This window comes from Dipodomys spectabilis, unplaced genomic scaffold (genome assembly GCF_019054845.1).
Source record: "Dipodomys spectabilis isolate Male_0828 unplaced genomic scaffold, ASM1905484v1 ptg000174l, whole genome shotgun sequence".
In the NCBI taxonomy this organism is placed as follows: domain Eukaryota; kingdom Metazoa; phylum Chordata; class Mammalia; order Rodentia; family Heteromyidae; genus Dipodomys; species Dipodomys spectabilis.
The window spans coordinates 4593976-4611638 of NW_024870851.1; the positions used below are offsets into that span (position 1 = coordinate 4593976).

At 38.8% G+C, this 17663-nt stretch overlaps 2 protein-coding genes across 2 annotated transcripts in view; one reads left to right on the forward strand and one right to left on the reverse strand.

The window, feature by feature from the left end:
• Dcaf17 (DDB1 and CUL4 associated factor 17) overlaps positions 1-13663 on the reverse strand; it is a 41167-nt gene extending 27504 nt beyond the window's left edge. Inside the window, exons 1-4 of the mRNA XM_042694165.1 lie at positions 13341-13663; positions 12843-12946; positions 5335-5425; positions 1281-1417 (exon numbers count right to left, since the gene is read on the reverse strand). Coding sequence (XP_042550099.1) covers positions 1281-1417; positions 5335-5425; positions 12843-12946; positions 13341-13532 — 524 coding nt within the window. The 5' untranslated portion in view covers positions 13533-13663. The remainder of the gene's footprint in view (positions 1-1280; positions 1418-5334; positions 5426-12842; positions 12947-13340) is intronic.
• A 231-nt stretch (positions 13664-13894) lies between these two features.
• Mettl8 (methyltransferase 8, methylcytidine) overlaps positions 13895-17663 on the forward strand; it is an 83197-nt gene continuing 79428 nt past the window's right edge. The window contains exon 1 of the mRNA XM_042694131.1: positions 13895-14096. The gene's annotated coding sequence lies outside the window, so the exon portion shown is untranslated. The remainder of the gene's footprint in view (positions 14097-17663) is intronic.

Below are 17663 nucleotides of genomic sequence, written 5' to 3' on the forward strand. Positions count from 1 at the left end.
CTTAATGAAGTGGGTCAATTTACTTATGCTTAAATCAAAATATTATAGAGTCATGTTCTTGTGACTCATGCCTGTAATCCTAGCTACTCAGGAAGCTCAGATGTAAGGATCATGGTTCGAAGCCAGCCCAGGTAAGAAAGTCTGTGAGACTCATCTTCAATTAGCTACCCAAAAGCCAGAAGCGGAGTTGTGGTTCAAGTAGTATAGTGCTAGCCTTGAGCAAAAGAAGCTCAGGGACAGAGCTCAGGGCCAAAGTTCAAGCCCCAGGACCAACACACACACACTAACACACACACAAAAACAAAAATCCCCAAAACAAAAACATTATCTGACTTATGAAACTGTAACCCCTCTGTGTATTACCTTTATAATAACAATAAAAAATGCCTACTGGAAAAAAAAAACAAACCAAACCAAACCAAAATTCCCTTCAGACCTCTATATGGATCTCTATTTAAAATGTAATTTTAACCTTTATAGTCTTGAATAAAAACTGCCTTTAATGGAAGAATATTCAAACCTAAGAAAACAAATAACCATTTCTAGTTTAAAATGAGAATTATAGAAGAAGTAGTAAGAGTATTACTTTCACAAATTTCATACACATATTTACTCAAAGAATTTAGATCTAACTTATAAAACTAATAGTTAAAATAGTTAAGATAAAAGTCAAAACTTTGGGGTTTTACTAGGCAAACAGTTTTTATTTTTTGTCAGTTGTGGGGCTTGAACTCTGGGCCTGGGCGCTGTCCCTCAGCTCTTCAGCTCAAGGCGAGCACTCTACCACTTGAGCTACAGTGCCACTTCTGGTTTTCTAGTGGTTTATTGGAGATAGGAGTCTTACGGTCTTTCCTGCCTGGGTTGGCTTTGAACCGAGATCCTCAGATCTCAGTCTCCTGAGTAGCAAGGATTACAGGCATGAGCCACTGGTGCCCAGCTAGGCAAATAATTTAACCAGGAAAATCTACCATAAAATGCACCCTACAAAGAAAACACTTTGGAAAAAGGTAACACAGGTAATTTAAAACAACAAAAGAAGTTTATATGCCAAATAGTATGCATAGGTTAGTTATTTATTAGGGATGCAAAGACAAATTATAGAAGATCTCTATCCTCAGATTTTCAAATGTTGGAAAGAGAGGGAGGAAAAAGTAAGTTTATAAAATTGAGGTCTGGTATACACTGGAAAAGGAGGGGAAGAAGGAGGAACTTAAAATTTCCTGGACATGAATTTCCAACTTCTACAACAAAAATTTAAATAATAAATTCACAGCTAATACCTGAATTTGCAGTAAGAAGCAAGGTATACTTCCTCCAGGATTTTCCCTGTAGCTGTTGATATACGAAGTAGCCAATTATGTGCAGTCAGGGCTATGAGAGAGGACTTATAATCTGATGGCTTGGCAAGTACTTCTCCCTAAAAAATAAGATGTAAAAATAAAACTGCATCACCATGAACAATTTGTAGTGATCAATATAAAAAAAATGCCTAAATACTTAAAGATAGTCAACTAAGTGAAACAAAGAAATATTAAGTGCACAAACAATCAACACAAGGAAAGACTGGGTAATTATTTTCATCATTAACTTATTCAATAAGTTTATTCATACAAAGTTCTTATACAGTGTCTGAAATAACATAATTACTCATTATTTTCTAAGTATTCAACAACTGTTAGCCAACAGTTAACAGTATTAAGAATGCTATTTCTCTGATAACAATTAACAATAGCTCTTAAAAGTCCTGCATAACAACATAACTATTATAAGTGACATATACTAAAACAAACATGTAGATTGTCTCCTTTTTTATTGTAGGACTTAATTTCTTTTAGACTGAAGTCCATGTGGCAAAATACCAATTATTCCAATATTCAGTGTGATCTACACTAACTTCAAATTAGAAGATGAATCCAGAATCAGGGAGAAGAGAAATGATCTATACCATTAATACATAACCCACAGAAGGGAGAGAATAGCTGCCTGGGCACTGCTATCACTGAGATGCCACCACAAGGTGGAGGTCTAATACAAGAAGAAAAAGAAGAGCAAGGTTTTGACTTTGGATTATGGAATTAAAAGGTAGCTGTAAGAGTTAACAACAAAGAAATTGAAATTAATTTAGTACTTGTTTATGCAAGAAAAGGAATAGAAAAGAAAGAAGGCACAATTACTTTATGTATGTTCCTAGGGATGTCTTTCCTTTCAAATGTTAAAGGCAGTACTGGGGTTTAAACTTGGAGCCTCCCTTTTGCTGGACAAGTACTCTACCACTTGTGGCATACCCCAGCCATTTTTTGCTTTAGTTCTTTGGATAGGATATTGTATTTTTGCCCAGGCTGATCTCAGATCACAATCTTCCTGCCTCGGGCTCCCACTAGTGCTCAGCAGCACCTCTCCCATCCTGGTTTTTTTTTTTTTTTTAAATTTTTTAGAAAGTTGTTATTATAAAGATGATATACAGAAGGGTTAGTTACACTGTCAGGTAGAGTACATTTCTTTTTGGACAATGTCACCCCTTTCCTTACTCTCTCCCAATTTTTCTTTCCCATCCCTATCTACATAGTTCATTTTCAACAGTGAGTTCAGTGAGTCCCACTGCTACATTTGATTACTCTTGGCTCCTGTTTGTTAACTTACTAATTATGGAAAGCCTTACATTCAATTTACAGACAATTTCAGTGAATGTTTCACTGAAATTTTAACGTTTTTCCAAAAATGGTATTATTTATACCTAGGTTAAAAAAAAAATTAAAGCAGTATATATAATAGGTTGCACTATTTTCCTAAATCAAACGTTATATTTTACATCTCCAAATAGCAGAGTATTAATTTAAAAGTCATTTCATGTTAATATGTTAACAATAAAACACTACTTTTAGTTCTTAAGGGAAAAAACCTTGCTTCACTATGAATGAGAACAAAATACTTTAAATGTTATACAAATTATATTACTAGAAATCTTTGTGAAGGGCTGCTCTAAATTTTTGTTTTTTATTAGTATACTAAAAACTTTCCCAATTAAGAAATCATCTCTCACCCCAACTAGAATGAAAATGGATTAAACAATTTTTTTTGGTGCTAGTTCTGGGCTTGAACTCAGGGCTTGAGCACTGTGCCTGAACTATTTTGCTCAAGACTAGAATTCTACTACTTGAACCATGGCAGTACCCTCAAAATAATTTTATATAAAAACTACAGCCAGAAAAAAAAATGGCAGTACTGAAATTTGAACTCAGTTTCTTACTCTTGCTAAGCAGGTACTTAAGTATGGCCACATCACCAAGGCCCTTTTCAGGTAGTATCTGTGCAGCCTGACATGAACTGTGGTTCACCAACTTACGCCTCCCTCATAGCACAGAAGACAGGCGCATGCCACCACATTCACCTTTCTTGTTGAGATGGTAGTCTTGATCATTTTTTGCCCAGGCTGGCCTTGAACCTCCTGCTCTGTCTCCTGAATAGATGGGATTATAGGTGTAAGGCAACTGCCTCACTTGCCTTTTTTCCGGGATGATTTACAAGTTAGAATTGATGATCCTCCTGCCTCAGCCTCCAGTGCTGAGCCATAATATTTGGCATGAGCCATAATATTTGGTAAAAAAATTAAAGATTGAAAAATAAGTTTAGAATTATTACCTTTATTCTTTAAATACAACTTTTGTCACATATTAGGATTTCTATTTTTCCTGAAGAATAACCAATGAGATTCAAAGACATGATTAGTTTGTTGTAGTTTTTTGTTTTTTTGTGTGTTTATATTTTGGTCTGTTGTGGGCCTGGGCACTGTCCCTGAATTTTTTTTTTTTTTTTGCCAGTCATTGTCCCTCAGCTCTTCAGCTCAAGGCTAGTACTCTACCAGTTGAGCCACAGCTCTACTTCTGGCTTTTTCTGCTTATGTGGTGCTGAGGAATCAAACCCAGGGCCTTATGAATGTAAGGTAAGCACTACCACTGAGCCACCTTCCCTGCCCTGTCCCTCTGAGCCACCTTCCCTGCCCTGTCCCTGAGTTTTGTGCTCAAGGCTAGCACTCTACCACTTGAGCGACAGAGCCACTTCCACATAATTGGAGCGAAGAGTCTCATGGGGATTATTCTGCTCAGGCTGGTTTTGAACCTCGATCCTCAGATCTATCTTTTTTTGTTGTTGTTGTTGGTCATGGGCTGAACTCTGGGCCTGGGCGCTGTCCCTCAGCTCTTCAGCTCAAGGCTAGCTCCCTACCACTTGAGCCACAGCGCCACTTCTGGCTTTTTTCTGCTTATGTGGTACTGAGGAATCGAACCCAGGACCTCATGCATGCGAGGCAAGCACTCTACCACTGAGCCAACTTCCAAGCCCCGATCTCAGCCTTCTGAGTAGCTAGGATTAGACGCCTGGCTTGTTGTAGTATTTTTTTTTAATGGATTTCATAGAACCGATGCCATAGAAATATTCTTCAGAAAAGGAAGCTCTAGTATGAAAAGTGGGGAAATGTTTGACAATCATCATGCGCTTCTGTAGCATTACAAGTAGCACTGTAGTCTAAGAAATAGATATAATTATATATATTTATATATGTATATTTAATATATAATTATATTGTATTATATATAATATATAGCTTCTCTGTACTATATTATATATCAATTATGTCATCATATACATATATAAAATGTGCATATATTATATACTTGATATATAATTGAAGCTATACTATATATATTAATACACACACACACACACACACACACACACACACACACACACACACACACACACACACACACACACACACACACACACACACACACACACACATATATTTAAACCTTCTGAACTCAGAATGTTGCAAACTTCTTTTTCCATAGCCTAATTCCTCCCAATATCAGCACTACGTGGAGTAGTGCTGATCGGATCAGTTTATCCCATTTGTTTTTTCCATCTTATTTTCCTGACAAGATTCATCGAGAAAATGCGTAAAATACACTTTCAAGGATATGTAACGTAACTGTTCCTCAAACTAATTGTTCAGTATAGTAAGTTAAATGATCTCATATAATAAGAATGATATAAAGTAGCTTATTCTGTTATTTAAACTTTTAATCAGCTCTAATCTTACCTAGCTTTTAAGATTTCAAATATATCTAATTTTAAAAACAGATTCATAACATGGTAATTTTTAAAGTTAATAATTATTCATGATGAAGAAATAATTAAAAGATACATTCTCTTGGATGCTCTAAAGACTAAGGGATTGTGATGATCTTTAAATCTTAATCCTTTAAAATTAACAACAACCAGTTAGTTCTAAGCTAAAAATACTTTAGAAACAAATGTTCTAAAGACAAATCTCACCACTGGGCATTCCCATAATAAAGCATCCTCTATCTTTTCTGATTTGGGACATTTTGGCATTTCATAAAGTTTTCTTGGCTCTGTTGCAACACTGAAAAAAAGAAAAATAAATGATTATTAATAACAGAGGCAATATTTGCTCAGATTTGATGTGTTTCAAATGTGAGACACTTCATAGAATATCAAATTAGAATTTATTTGCTTTTTTTTTTACTTGCTTTTCTTAACCAAACATACTCTTTCTAATCACAGAATTCCAAGTACACATACACAGAAAACAAATCTGAAAAATGTAATATTCCATAAAACTATCCAAAGTAAGTGTTCATGTATTGATTTACTTCCTTTTGGATTTTCTTTATATACATGCTACCTGCAGTTTCCTAAAATTAAATCTTAATGAATCCTCTTCTCCTGAACATTTACTGCTAGTAGCTCTGTTCTGATATTTAAAATGAAAATCCATATATAAGTCCACTGATTTTAGTAGATAAAACAGGAAATCATCTGTAAATTAATTTTACTCCTAAATTACCTTTAGGAGGAGCTGAATAAGTTTATACTTCTATCGACATTTGATGGGAAAACATCTTTTTACTTTTTTTGTTAGTTCTGGAGCTTGAACTCAGGGCCTGGACTCTGTCCTTGAGCTTCTCTATGCTCAAAGCTAGTTCTACCACTTGCCTCAGCACCACTTCCAGCTTTTTGTTTATGTGGTACTTGAGGAAATCAAACCCAGCACTTCATGCATGCTAGGCAAGTACTCTACAACATTCCCAGCCCTTACTTTTACTTTTTTACTTTTGAGACTAGGTCTTCCTATGTTGTATAGGCTGGTTTCAACCTCCTGTATTTGCATGTTTTTCCTGTCTCAGCATCAGTGTGGGACTATAGCAGTGTTACCATATCCAGCTAGTACTTTTCTGATTATTACTGATATTGATCATAGATTTTTTTCCATTATCTGTTTGAACTTGGAGCCTCATGCTTGCTCAAGCTTGTCTGCTCAGTTGGTACTCTACCACTTGATCCACTCCTCTAGCATGGTTTTTTGCTGGTTATTTTAGAGACAATCTTGCAGGTTTTTTTTTTTTTTTGCCATGGCTGGCTTTGGACTGCAATTCTCCAGATCTTAGTCTCCTGAGTAGCTAAGATTGCAGGTGTAAGCCATCAGCGCCCAGCTATCTCTTTTCACTTGGTTTTTAAAGGATGAACTTTATAATGTAACTACTCTTAAAAGAAACAATTTTCAGGACAACTTTTGGTTCACCTTTGATATTCTCTATTCGAAGGCTAAAATCAAACAGAATTTCACAAGAATCAAAGTAACATCATTCATTAAATGTGATTGTAAACTGTGGGTAAAATACCTATGAATGGTCTGTTAAAAGAACTATATTATAGTTGGGCCCCAGTGGCTCACGCATATAATCCTAGACACTCAGCAGGCTGAGATACAAGGATCAAGGTTCAAAGTCAGTGCAGGCAGCAAAGTTCATGAGATGCTTATTTCTGACACTTATCTCCAATTAACCACTAAAAAAGCCAAAAGTAAAGGTGTGACTCAAGAGGTAGAATGCTAGCCTTGAGGAAAACAAAACCACTATATTATATACCATTGATACATAAATCAGTCATTTCCTGATTTAACTTTCTTTTAATTAAGGCAAGTATATCCAACTTAGGGAAGTTAGGAACTGGGAATTAAGTGGCATCAGTTTTATCCATACCAAAAAATGTCCAGATTTCCTTCAAGCATGACATGTAAAGGGGTTGGTAAAGAATTCAAATTATTTTTAGTTAAACTGATAAAAATAATAAAAAGATGACCACTTTGTCTCTCGAAGTGGTTCTGGGACACATATTTATTCAAGAGCTCTGTATGAACTGTGGGAGTCTGTGGTGTTTGAACCAGAACAGGCTCCCTTCTTTTACTCTCCCAGCTCTGTAAGATGGTAAGTCAACTCCAAACTGTTGCAGCCAAGAGCTCAAGACTCCCTTTCCCCTCTACTTACACTCAAAGGGCTATCTCCGTAGGAGGGGTACTTTTCATCCAGCCCTATGCCATTTGTTTCCTGGGACTGAGTCCTGAATTACTGTAGTCAAGAGGTGGGGCTCCCTTTTCTTATCTAGGCCCCATTCATAAAATGGAGGCTTTATGTTACGTGAAGCATGACTGAGAAAACGAGGCCCCTGACTATATTATTCCTCTCCATAACGTGGAAGTTTTACCCTGAGAGACAAGCTGAGAAGGTCTAAGGGCTAGTTAGTGCTCCTTCAACCTTAAGTGTTAGGTTTTACTTTAGAGAGAAGCAAAAGATAGCCTTCTAGAATCATGTTAAATCTCAAAAGCTGACTATTTTTTCCAATTTGGAAATTATCTCTAATATGGCTTAAAAATTTTAGAACCTTGTAATTCTTCTCTGATCCATCAGAGAACTGAAGTCACAAGGCAAATTGCTACCCCTAAACTAAAGAGAAAGGTAGATCCAGAGAATCATGGTTTTGAAGGAACTATTACACAAAAACAAGTAACAATGAGAAAAAAACCCAATGGCACTAAAAAACTTTTAACCACTGATATCTTTAGTTACAGCAAACACCAACAGATTAACTTCAATCTAAATAAACATAAAAATTCATCTAAAGGCCTATTTACCTCAATTCTCTTTACTCAATATCAGATAACTTTCATCACTACCACAACAAAATTACACTAATGAATGTCTTTAGAAGACATTATATGCACCATTTTGCTAATAAATGTTAAATTTTTGTTCAGTAGTTCTTACATTGTCATTTAGGTACTTGTGGAAGTTACTGAGACCCACTTAAGGGGACCTCTGAAACCAAACTGCATGAAAATAGCACATTATTTGCCATTTTCTTTCTCTGTCATCAATATGATGGAATTTTCTATAGATCACAACAGACTGAATTCAGAAACCCATGCATGAATTCTTGTCATTTGTTAATTTAGACATTATAGAAGTTTTGTAAAAATAGTAATAATTACAAGGTACACTAAAAGGCAAAACACAAAGTTTGAGGAGAAAAAGCAAATATTAGAATCAAACTTAGATATGACATTTTATAATGATCAGATCAGGAACTATGAATAACTATGATTCATCTGTTGAGAACTCTAATGGAAAAAGTAGGCAATAACAAGCAGAGACAAGCAAATTAAGTGGAAAGAAGAAAATATACCCCCAAAACTAAAAACAAATGCTGAAAATAAAAAATACTGCTAAGGAATGTCTCTGATGGGTTCATCAGCAGATTGGATGTAGCTGAAGAATAAGTAAGCTTGAAGACTGATTAACAGAAACACCTAAACTAGGGAGGGAAAAAAAAGGAAAGAAAATAACAAAACAATACACAAGAAAAATGGAACATTAGAACAGGTGTAATGCAGATATGGTCACAATCCTTGAATATACTTCATCTTCTTATCTTAGAAGTTAAGCAGGGGTCAGGTCTGGCTTTAGATGAAAGACTATATACATGAGAATACCACACAAACAAAACCAAAAGTAATTGAAACAATAATGGGACAAATTTTCCAAAAATGATAGACATTAAGCCATAGTTCATGAAATCAAGGAAGCCTAGAAAACACTAAACAATATATATTAAGTGATCATATATAAAAACAAAATCTTCAAGGTAGTCAACAGAGAGCAAAATGTACTTATACTATAGAGAAGTGTAAGAATTACATAGGGGCTAGGAATGTGGCTTTGTGGTAGAATGCTTGCCTAGCATACATGAAGCCCTGGGTTCAATTCTTCAGCACCACATAAACAGGAAAGTCTGGAATTGGTGCTGTGGCTCAAGTGGTAGAGTGATAGTCTTGAGCAAAAGAAGCTCAAGGACAGTGCCCAGGCCCTGAGACCAAAGCCCCAGGACTGACAAAAAAAAAAAAATTACATAGAATTTCTCTGAGACAATTCAACAAAAAAGTAGAGTGTAGGGCTGGGAAGGTGGCTTAGTGGGAGAGTGCTTGCCTTGCATGCATGAGGCCCTGTGTTTGATTCCTCAGCACCACATAAGCAGAAAAAGCTGGAAGTGGCGCTGTTGCTCAAAGTGGTAGAGCACTAGCCTTGAGCTGAAGAGTGAGGGACAGTGCCCAGGCACAGAGCTCAGGCCCCATGACTGACCAAAAAAAAAAAAAAGTAGAGTGGAATTATCTCAGCTGTTAAAAGAATAAACAAAACAGGGGCTGGGAAGGTGGCTCAGTGGTAGAGCGCTTGTCTTGCATGCCCGAGGCCCTGGGTTCAATTCCTCAGCACCACATAAGCAAAAAGAAAAAAGCCAGAAGTGGTGCTGTGGCTCAAGTAGTAGAGCACTAGCCTTGAGCTGAAGAGCTGAGGGACAGCGCCCAGGCCCAGAGTTCAGGCCCCATGACCGGACCAAAAAAAAAAAAAGAATAAACACCTCTACCAACATAGTTTCTGTATCCAGGGAATTAGTCCTTCAAAAGTAAAAGAGAAATATTACTTTCTCAGGCAAGCAAAAGTTGAGAATATACTGCCAATAGAATTGCTTGCGTGAAGTGTTATCACTTTCTTAAGGTAGGCATGGTGGTATATGCCTACAATCCCAGATAATATGGAAGTTGAAAAAAATTTGAGAAGAAAAATGCTGTAAAATAAGGGGTTGGTAGCTCACAACTGTGATCCAAGCTACTCAATAGGCTGGAATCTGAGATCTGAGTTCACAGCCAATCAAGGCAGACAAATTAGTGAGACTCTTTAATAACCAGTAAAAAGCCAGAAGTAAGTTGGGTGCTGATGGCTCACGCCTGTAATCCTAGCTCTCAGGATGCTGAGATCTGAGGATTGTAGTTCAAAGCCAGCCTGAGTAGGAAAGTCCGTGGGACTCTTATCTCCAATTAAGCCAGGCTGGGTAGGAAAGTCCATGGGACTCTTATCTCCAGTTAACCACCAGAAAACTGGAAATGACGCAGTGGCAAGAGGTAGAGTGCTAGCCTTGAGCTGAAGAGCTCGGAAATAGCACCCAGCCCAGAGTTCAAGCTCCATGACCTACCAAAAAGAAAAAAGGAAAAAAAAAAAAAAAAACAGAAGTAAATGTGTGGCTCAAGTGGTAGAGTGCTAGCCTTGAATAAAAAAGTATACCCAAAGAACAGAAGAATGCTGGAGAAGGAACGAACGAAGACAAAAATCCCTTGTTTTTTCTTAATTTTTATTGACTAAAAAAGTAGTTCAAAATAAAAACAACAATAAGGCATTCAGATAGTTTAGCATAAGATAAATAAAACCAATTACATCAATGTTATAAAAGAGAAATTAGGCATACTCTGAACCTAGGTACCTGTATTACCTATGGTTGCCTTGTGGACAGACAAAAGCACATTTATCTGTTCTCCAGAATATGATTCAGCTCGCTTATCTTGTCTTTTTTTCAATGGAAATCACAGCTTTAAGAAATTTGGCTTCCCAAAAATTCAAACTTTGGTGATTTTAATATTTGCAACTTTAATCTAGTATAACTGTCAGTTTAGGGATTTTACACTTTAGAAAATTTTGATCTTTTGGGATTTCAACCTTCAAGATTACAGTGTTAGATTTTATCTTTTTGGCTTACTATATGTAACAATAAAAATGCAAAATTAACTATGAAGATGGTTGCTCATAAATAACAATTGTTGCACTGTACAATTTAAATAGAATAGTGCATGTATATCTTAATAAAGCTCTTGAAAATGTTGAGCCAGGTGCCAGTGACTCATGCCTGTAATCCTAGCTACTCAGGTTGCTGAGATCTGAGGATCACATTTTGAAGCAAGCTCAGGTAGGAAAGTCTGTGAGAACCTTTATCTCCACTTAACCAGTAAAAAAGCCAAAAACTGAGCTGTGATCTATGGCTCAAATGGTAGAATTCAAGTCCCAGGAAGAATATGTTTTTACATACTTAGAAATGAGATAAAAGAAGTGTAAGTGTTGCAACTCTTGATAGTTTTTAAATCTGTGCATAAGTGGGTAGAGGGTTTACCATTTGGCCTCACACTGGATGGTTTTGGACTTATAAATACTACACCTTTGAAATATTTTCCCTCCTACAAAATATAGATATTTTCTCTAAAACAGCATCTAATTATTTAGTAAGCAGCTTTTTTTTTTTCTCTGTACTAAGATTTGAACTCAGAGATATACTTGCTCAGCTGAGGTTTTAGCACTCGAGCCATAGAGATGAAGTCTTGAGGACTTTTCTGCACTGGCTGGTTCTGAACAGTGATCCACTTCATCCCAGCCTCCCTCAGTATCTAAGCACAAACCACTTTCTCTAGACTTAAGCAGCTTTCTTATGTCTAGTGTGTGTATGTGTGCTGGTCCTGAGGCTTGAATTCACGGTTTGGGCACTGTCCCTGAACTTTTATGCTCAAGACTAGTATTCTACTACTTGAGCCGCAGCCCAGCTTCTGGCTTTTTTTGGTAGTTACTTGGAGATAAAAGTCTCACCAGCTTTCCTGCCTGGCTGCCTCTAGTATTTTTAAGTTATAAAACAGTAAGTAGTATTTTGAACAATGTACCATCTTTCCTGTACTATAATTTTGCTGCAAAACTGGCATTTCCATGATGAAACTTGCAACTTTAGACTCAAGGTTTTAATTACATGCATTTTACCTTTTAGTGGTATGTATGTGTGTGTGTGCACATGCGCGTGCATGGGCACACATGCATGCAAGTACTGGGGCTTGAATTCAGGACCTCCTGCTTTCACTCAAGGCTGTTACTCAACCACTTGAGCCACACCTCTATTTTGGGCTCTTTGCCCAGCCTGGCTTGAACCACAATTCTCAGACTGTAAGGTCTGCAGAGCGGCAGACTCCACCCTCCTCGAAGTAAAGTCTCCACCCAGTACCTGAGCTACCTAGGTAACTGGCACACCTGGAAGAGGTCACATCTGCATCCACTGAGGTCACATCTGAATTTGATGTGGCCACACCTTTCTCCGCCCATACCCTAGATTAGGCCTAGACCAGGCCCAGATGTTCTCTTTCCCAGGTCTTTGCCAGCAGCATGGTGTGCCAATCTGGCCTGGTCCCAGGTCTACCCCTTATCTGAATACCACGTGCTTGGTGTGGTTCTTACTTGGTTACCTCTTTTTAAAAAACCTAACACAGGGGCTGGGAAGGTGGCTCAGTGGTAGAGTGCTTGTCTTGCATGCATGAGGCCCTGGGTTCAATTCCTCAGCACCACCTAAGCAAACAGAAAAAAGCCAGAAGTGGCACTGTGGCTCAAGTGGTAGAGCGCTAGCCTTGAGCTGAAGAGCTGAGGGACAGCGCCCAGGCCCAGAGTTCAGGATCCATGACCGGACCCAAACAATAAATAAATAAATAAAAAATAAAAAACCTAACATAGACCTTACATGCATAAGCCACTAACACCTAGCTCTGCGTTTTGTTCTTTTTGTCCCCCCTCTAGTTCACTAAATACTAAGTGGGCATGTAGTTCTACATAAAAATTGTCGCTATAGATTACCTGCTGACACAGCATCGATAATTGTTAAAATATATTCTTCCCCTCTCATAGGCTATAGGTGTCTTGGAATGAGTTGTCCAAACATTCTTAAATGTAGTACTCTCCTGAAAGACAAGGAATTTTGGTTTAGGAATGAACTCATAATCTTTAAGTGCATTCACTTTAATTTGGATAGTAAAGCTTAGCATTTTCAAAGTAATTTCACGTGTGCTATTAGAAGCATTAGTTTTCATTCTTCCTGGTCCAGTCCTCATGGCTTGGTTTATTTGGACGCCCGATCTTTAAAACGATGGTTTGCAGGAAAGCATAAAAAGCTCAAAACTAAAACCATCTGGAGCCCTCCGGAACACCTATACACTAATCCCAGACGCACTGCATGTATTATCCCCCCCTTCCCCTCACAGGTGACTATCTAAGACGGAGCCCGGGCTCAGAATCTGCTCCCTGCTGGAGCAGATTGCTCGGCCGACAGTCGCCCGGTGGCCTGCGCGTGGTCACCTGGCACACGAGCTCCCGCAGGATGCCCAGGTTCGTCCTCTGCCCGACACCTGCGTCGCGCGCGAAGAAGCCGAGCGCCCGGCGACTCAGCCGGAGGCACACGTTGGGCTTCCGGGTCGGGCCCTTGGGGACGCAGGCCGGGCGCGGGGGTCCGGGAGCCCCTTCAGTTCTACGTGGCCCTACAGCTGCCATCTTCCAACCTCAAGGAAAAACGGACACTGGAGCCAGACACCCGGCACCCGGAGGCCTCGCGAGGGAAGGCAAAGTGGCACCGCCGCAGCGCAGATAAAAGGGAAAGACCCGAAGAGTTTTCTCCGGCCTATTTCCACTCGCAACAGCTGGTGGCTGTGAGGCCACTCCCCTTGACCCTCGGGGCGTGCCGTAGCTTCCAGCTCACCGGGAAATGTAGTTCCCACGCTGCCGGGCTTCGTTTCCAGAACTACATTTCCCATCAGGCAGTGAGAAGGGTGCTCCTATTGCACAGCGCGTTTCCCACCTCAAGCGCTAGAAGCAAAGTTGCACCGTGGGCCGGTGGCCGAGGCCGGGGGGCGGAGTCGGGGCGTCTTCCGGGAGTGCGCGCTGTGCCCTGGGAGACTTCGGATGCTTTGCTGCCGCCTCGTGGCCCGTTTTCCCGGTGTGCCGTCCCCTCTGGAACCCCTCCCTTAGCGCCCTGGTACCCCGACGCCTGTAAACCCAGGCTGGAACCCGGAGGCCCAGTAACCAAAGGGGTGCGGTGTCGAGCGTGACCCTGCAAAGGTACGCCCCGCGACTTTTCAGTTCAGCCCGACGCTGGACGCTGGGGACGAGGTTGACTGTTGAGACCTTGGGGTGTTGAAGCACAGTGCTGCTGTGCGCGGAAGACGCTGCATTTCCCTCCAAACTAGAAACTGACTTTTCCCCAGTGACCCACCCCAGTGTGGCTCGAGGGAACGCTGGCTGGTTTTGCAAGGATTGCTGCGTTTCCTTCCTCGTCTTCTTTTTCTTTTCCTTGTAGGAAATAAAATAGAAAATGCTTACATTTTTGTTAGTCTGCCTAAAGCAATTCCTAGTTTCTTTAAGTGAAAGATAACATAGTTAACTAGCCCCGCCTATGTGTTCAAAATCCCCAATATTCCCAATACACTACATTTCTATGACCCTTAGGTCTCCATCGCTTTGCTGTGAGTCTGTCAAGGTGTCTGTGTGTTTCTCACTAGGACTTGGCAAGATACCTCTTGTTTCTAGGTGCTCAAGGAAAATGACTGCATCTGATTGGCAGCTTAAAAAGTGCAGTACTGGATGAAGGTGCTGGGCCACATTTTCAGTGTTGTTTAAAAAAAAAAATCCTTTTAACCTTCTGCCTTTCCTTCAGAGCCTGGCTTTTGCTGATTTTTTTTTTTTTGTGTGTGACTTGTTTACAGCATACTGTGGAGTGCTTTGTGTATTTTTAGAGAGTGCTACAATAGTTAATTTGGTAATTCATGGATGCAGCTGTCACTGAGAAAACTGGAACTCGGGGAAAAAAATAACTGGATTTTCTTTGGATGAAATGAAATTCAAATCATTGCTGAATTGAATTCATCATCTCTCTTCTCTTTCCTCTTTGCTCCTTGTCTTCCTGTAGTCTTTATCTCACCACCAAGCCACCCAAAGAATTATTATTCTAGACTCTACCCACACAGCCAAATCTTTGTTAGTTTAACTCTTTTATCTATTTCTTAAATTTCTATCTGTTTTATAACTTATCCTGACTATATTATCTATATCCCTTTTACTTTGTTTTTGTTTTTTTCTTCCCAATTCCATCCCCACATATTTCTTCCAGAGTGATTTTTCTGGAAGCACAAAGCTATCACTTTTGAATTACAGTCTTTAAAAGATTCCCACTCACCCAGGCAGAATCTTACAAACTAGAATCCATTCACAGATCCTCCCTCCATTTTTGTCTTATAATATTTTTAGCATGTTAAATATATTCAAATATAAACCTAGGTAAAAATACCTTATCTTGAATCTTTTATGCAAAACATTTGTAGGTAAAATAAAGCAAAACTATAAAACCAAAAAATTCAAATGAATACTTATTGTGACCAGTGAGATTATATTACTGGATCTAAAAAATCCTAAAAATAAGTCTGTCCTGTCCTCCAACGTGCAGTTTCCCTTAAAGAAAGATCTATCCAAGTTGCCTTAATATTAAGGGATTACACATTGTCCCTTTTTATTTTAAAATCTTTGCAAGACGTTTAATAAACTGTCATGACTTATTTGACCTTCATTTGACCTTGACATCAGTTACATACATTAGTCCCTCTTTCCTTTCTCATTATTCTGCATGAATGAGTAGTGTACTACTAATTACAAATGTGTGAACTGAAATGTGATAACCAAGGAAAAAATGGTCATCTAGATGACCCATAATATCCTTATGTTAAACTTTTCATAGCAAATTGAACATAAAACATTTTTTCCAGAGAAAATCTTTTTTTGTATGTCTTGATACACATAAAACCCTAAGGGTTCACGTAAAATAGATCAGAATCCCTGGTGTAGAGTATAGATCATTCTATTATCTTTACCTTGCTCACATTTTTATCCTTATCTCTTTGGACGTTTGCTCTTCTGGTTCTGATGTTTGCCTGCTCTCTCAAGTCAGCATGCCATTATACTTGAGATTTTATCTATAGCTCCTCTCCTATCCCCTTATCTTATGTTCTTTCCTGCTGTCATGGACTTGACCCTTTCCCTCACCCTGCAATAAACTAGACTATTGGAGAGGTGCCTTTGTGTTTCTCTGCATATAGTCATGACAGTATATTAGAGTTACTCTTTTTACAACTAACCTGGAGAAATGGAGCAATAATATTCTGCTGCTTTTGTATAGTGCTTAAGATGTGGCTAATACCTATGTATGATTGATGAATGAATAACTTATAAAACTGTAGGGACTGGGAAGGTGGCTCAGTGGTAGAGCGCTTGCCTTGCATGCATGAGGCCCTGGGTTTGATTCCTCAGTACCACATAAGAAAAAAGAAAAAAGCTGGAAATGGCATTGTGGCTCAAGTGGCAGAGCACTGGCCTTGCAGATTTAGTATCCACTTATTCTTTTAGTCAATAGGAAACCACATATTTGTAAGAAGAAATAACTTTCTATAAACTTGAATCCAGAAGAGTTTTATCTATAGATGCTTTTTTTTTTTTTGGGTCCGGTCGTGGGGCCTGAACTCTGGGCCTGGGCGCTGTCCCTCAGCTCTTCAGGTCAAGGCTAGTGCTCTACCACTTGAGCCACAGCGCCACTTCCAGGTTTTTTCTTTTTGCTTATGTGGTGCTGAGGAATCGAACCCAGGGCCTCAGGCATGCAAGGCAAGCGTTCTACCACTGAGCCACCTTCCCAGCCCTATAGATGCTTTCTATATATTAAAGGTAAAATGGCATGAACAGATTCAGATTGGGAAACAACTTCTCTAGTTTGGGGAATAAAACATTACCCCTCACATTATCTATCTTTCTTTCTTTCTTTCTTTCTTTCTTTCTTTCTTTCTTTCTTTCTTTCTTTCTTTCTTTCTTTCTTTCTTTCTTTCTTTCTTCATTACCCCTCACATTTCCTTCCTTCCTTCCTTCCTTTCTTTCTCTCTTTCTCTTTTTCTTTCTTTTTTGTCGGTCGTGGGGCCTGAAACTCTAGGCCTGGGCACTGTCCCTCAGCTCTTCAGCTGTAGACTAGCACTCTACCACTTGAGCCTCAGCCTACTTCCAGCTTTTTCTGCTTATGTGGTGCTGAGGAATTGAACTGAGGGCCTCATGCATGCAAGACAAGCACTCTACCACTGAACCACCTTCCCAGCTCCACATTATTTGTCTTTTATGTTTACAGAATACTTAAACATCCTAGTCATAATATTTTAAGGGCAAGGGGAAAAAAAGAACTCAGAAGTTAATGAAATGCTTTTTTGTTCATATGCTTTACTTAAAGAAGCATGGTATAACTATAGAAAACACTAATACTATTAAATATGAACATTTGTGCAAAGACAAATTTGAACCTGGCCACAAGAGGTCATTCATTCAATATCTAATTATTTTAATAATAGATGTATTATTATGAATGTAACAGTGAATAGGTCCCTACACATGGGGGAGGAGATTGACAATATCCAGTACTTCATCTGTTTATTATAGATTTTAGTAAAAATGATACTTTTCAGCTAGTAATATGTGTTGGAAGAAGAATATAACTGGGTGGGGGTAATAGAGCATAATTGGGATCCGCGGTTTAGCTAGAGTGGTCAGAAAAGAACTCTTCACTGAGGGGATCTCTAAACTGAGTTTTGATTGATGAGGAAAACT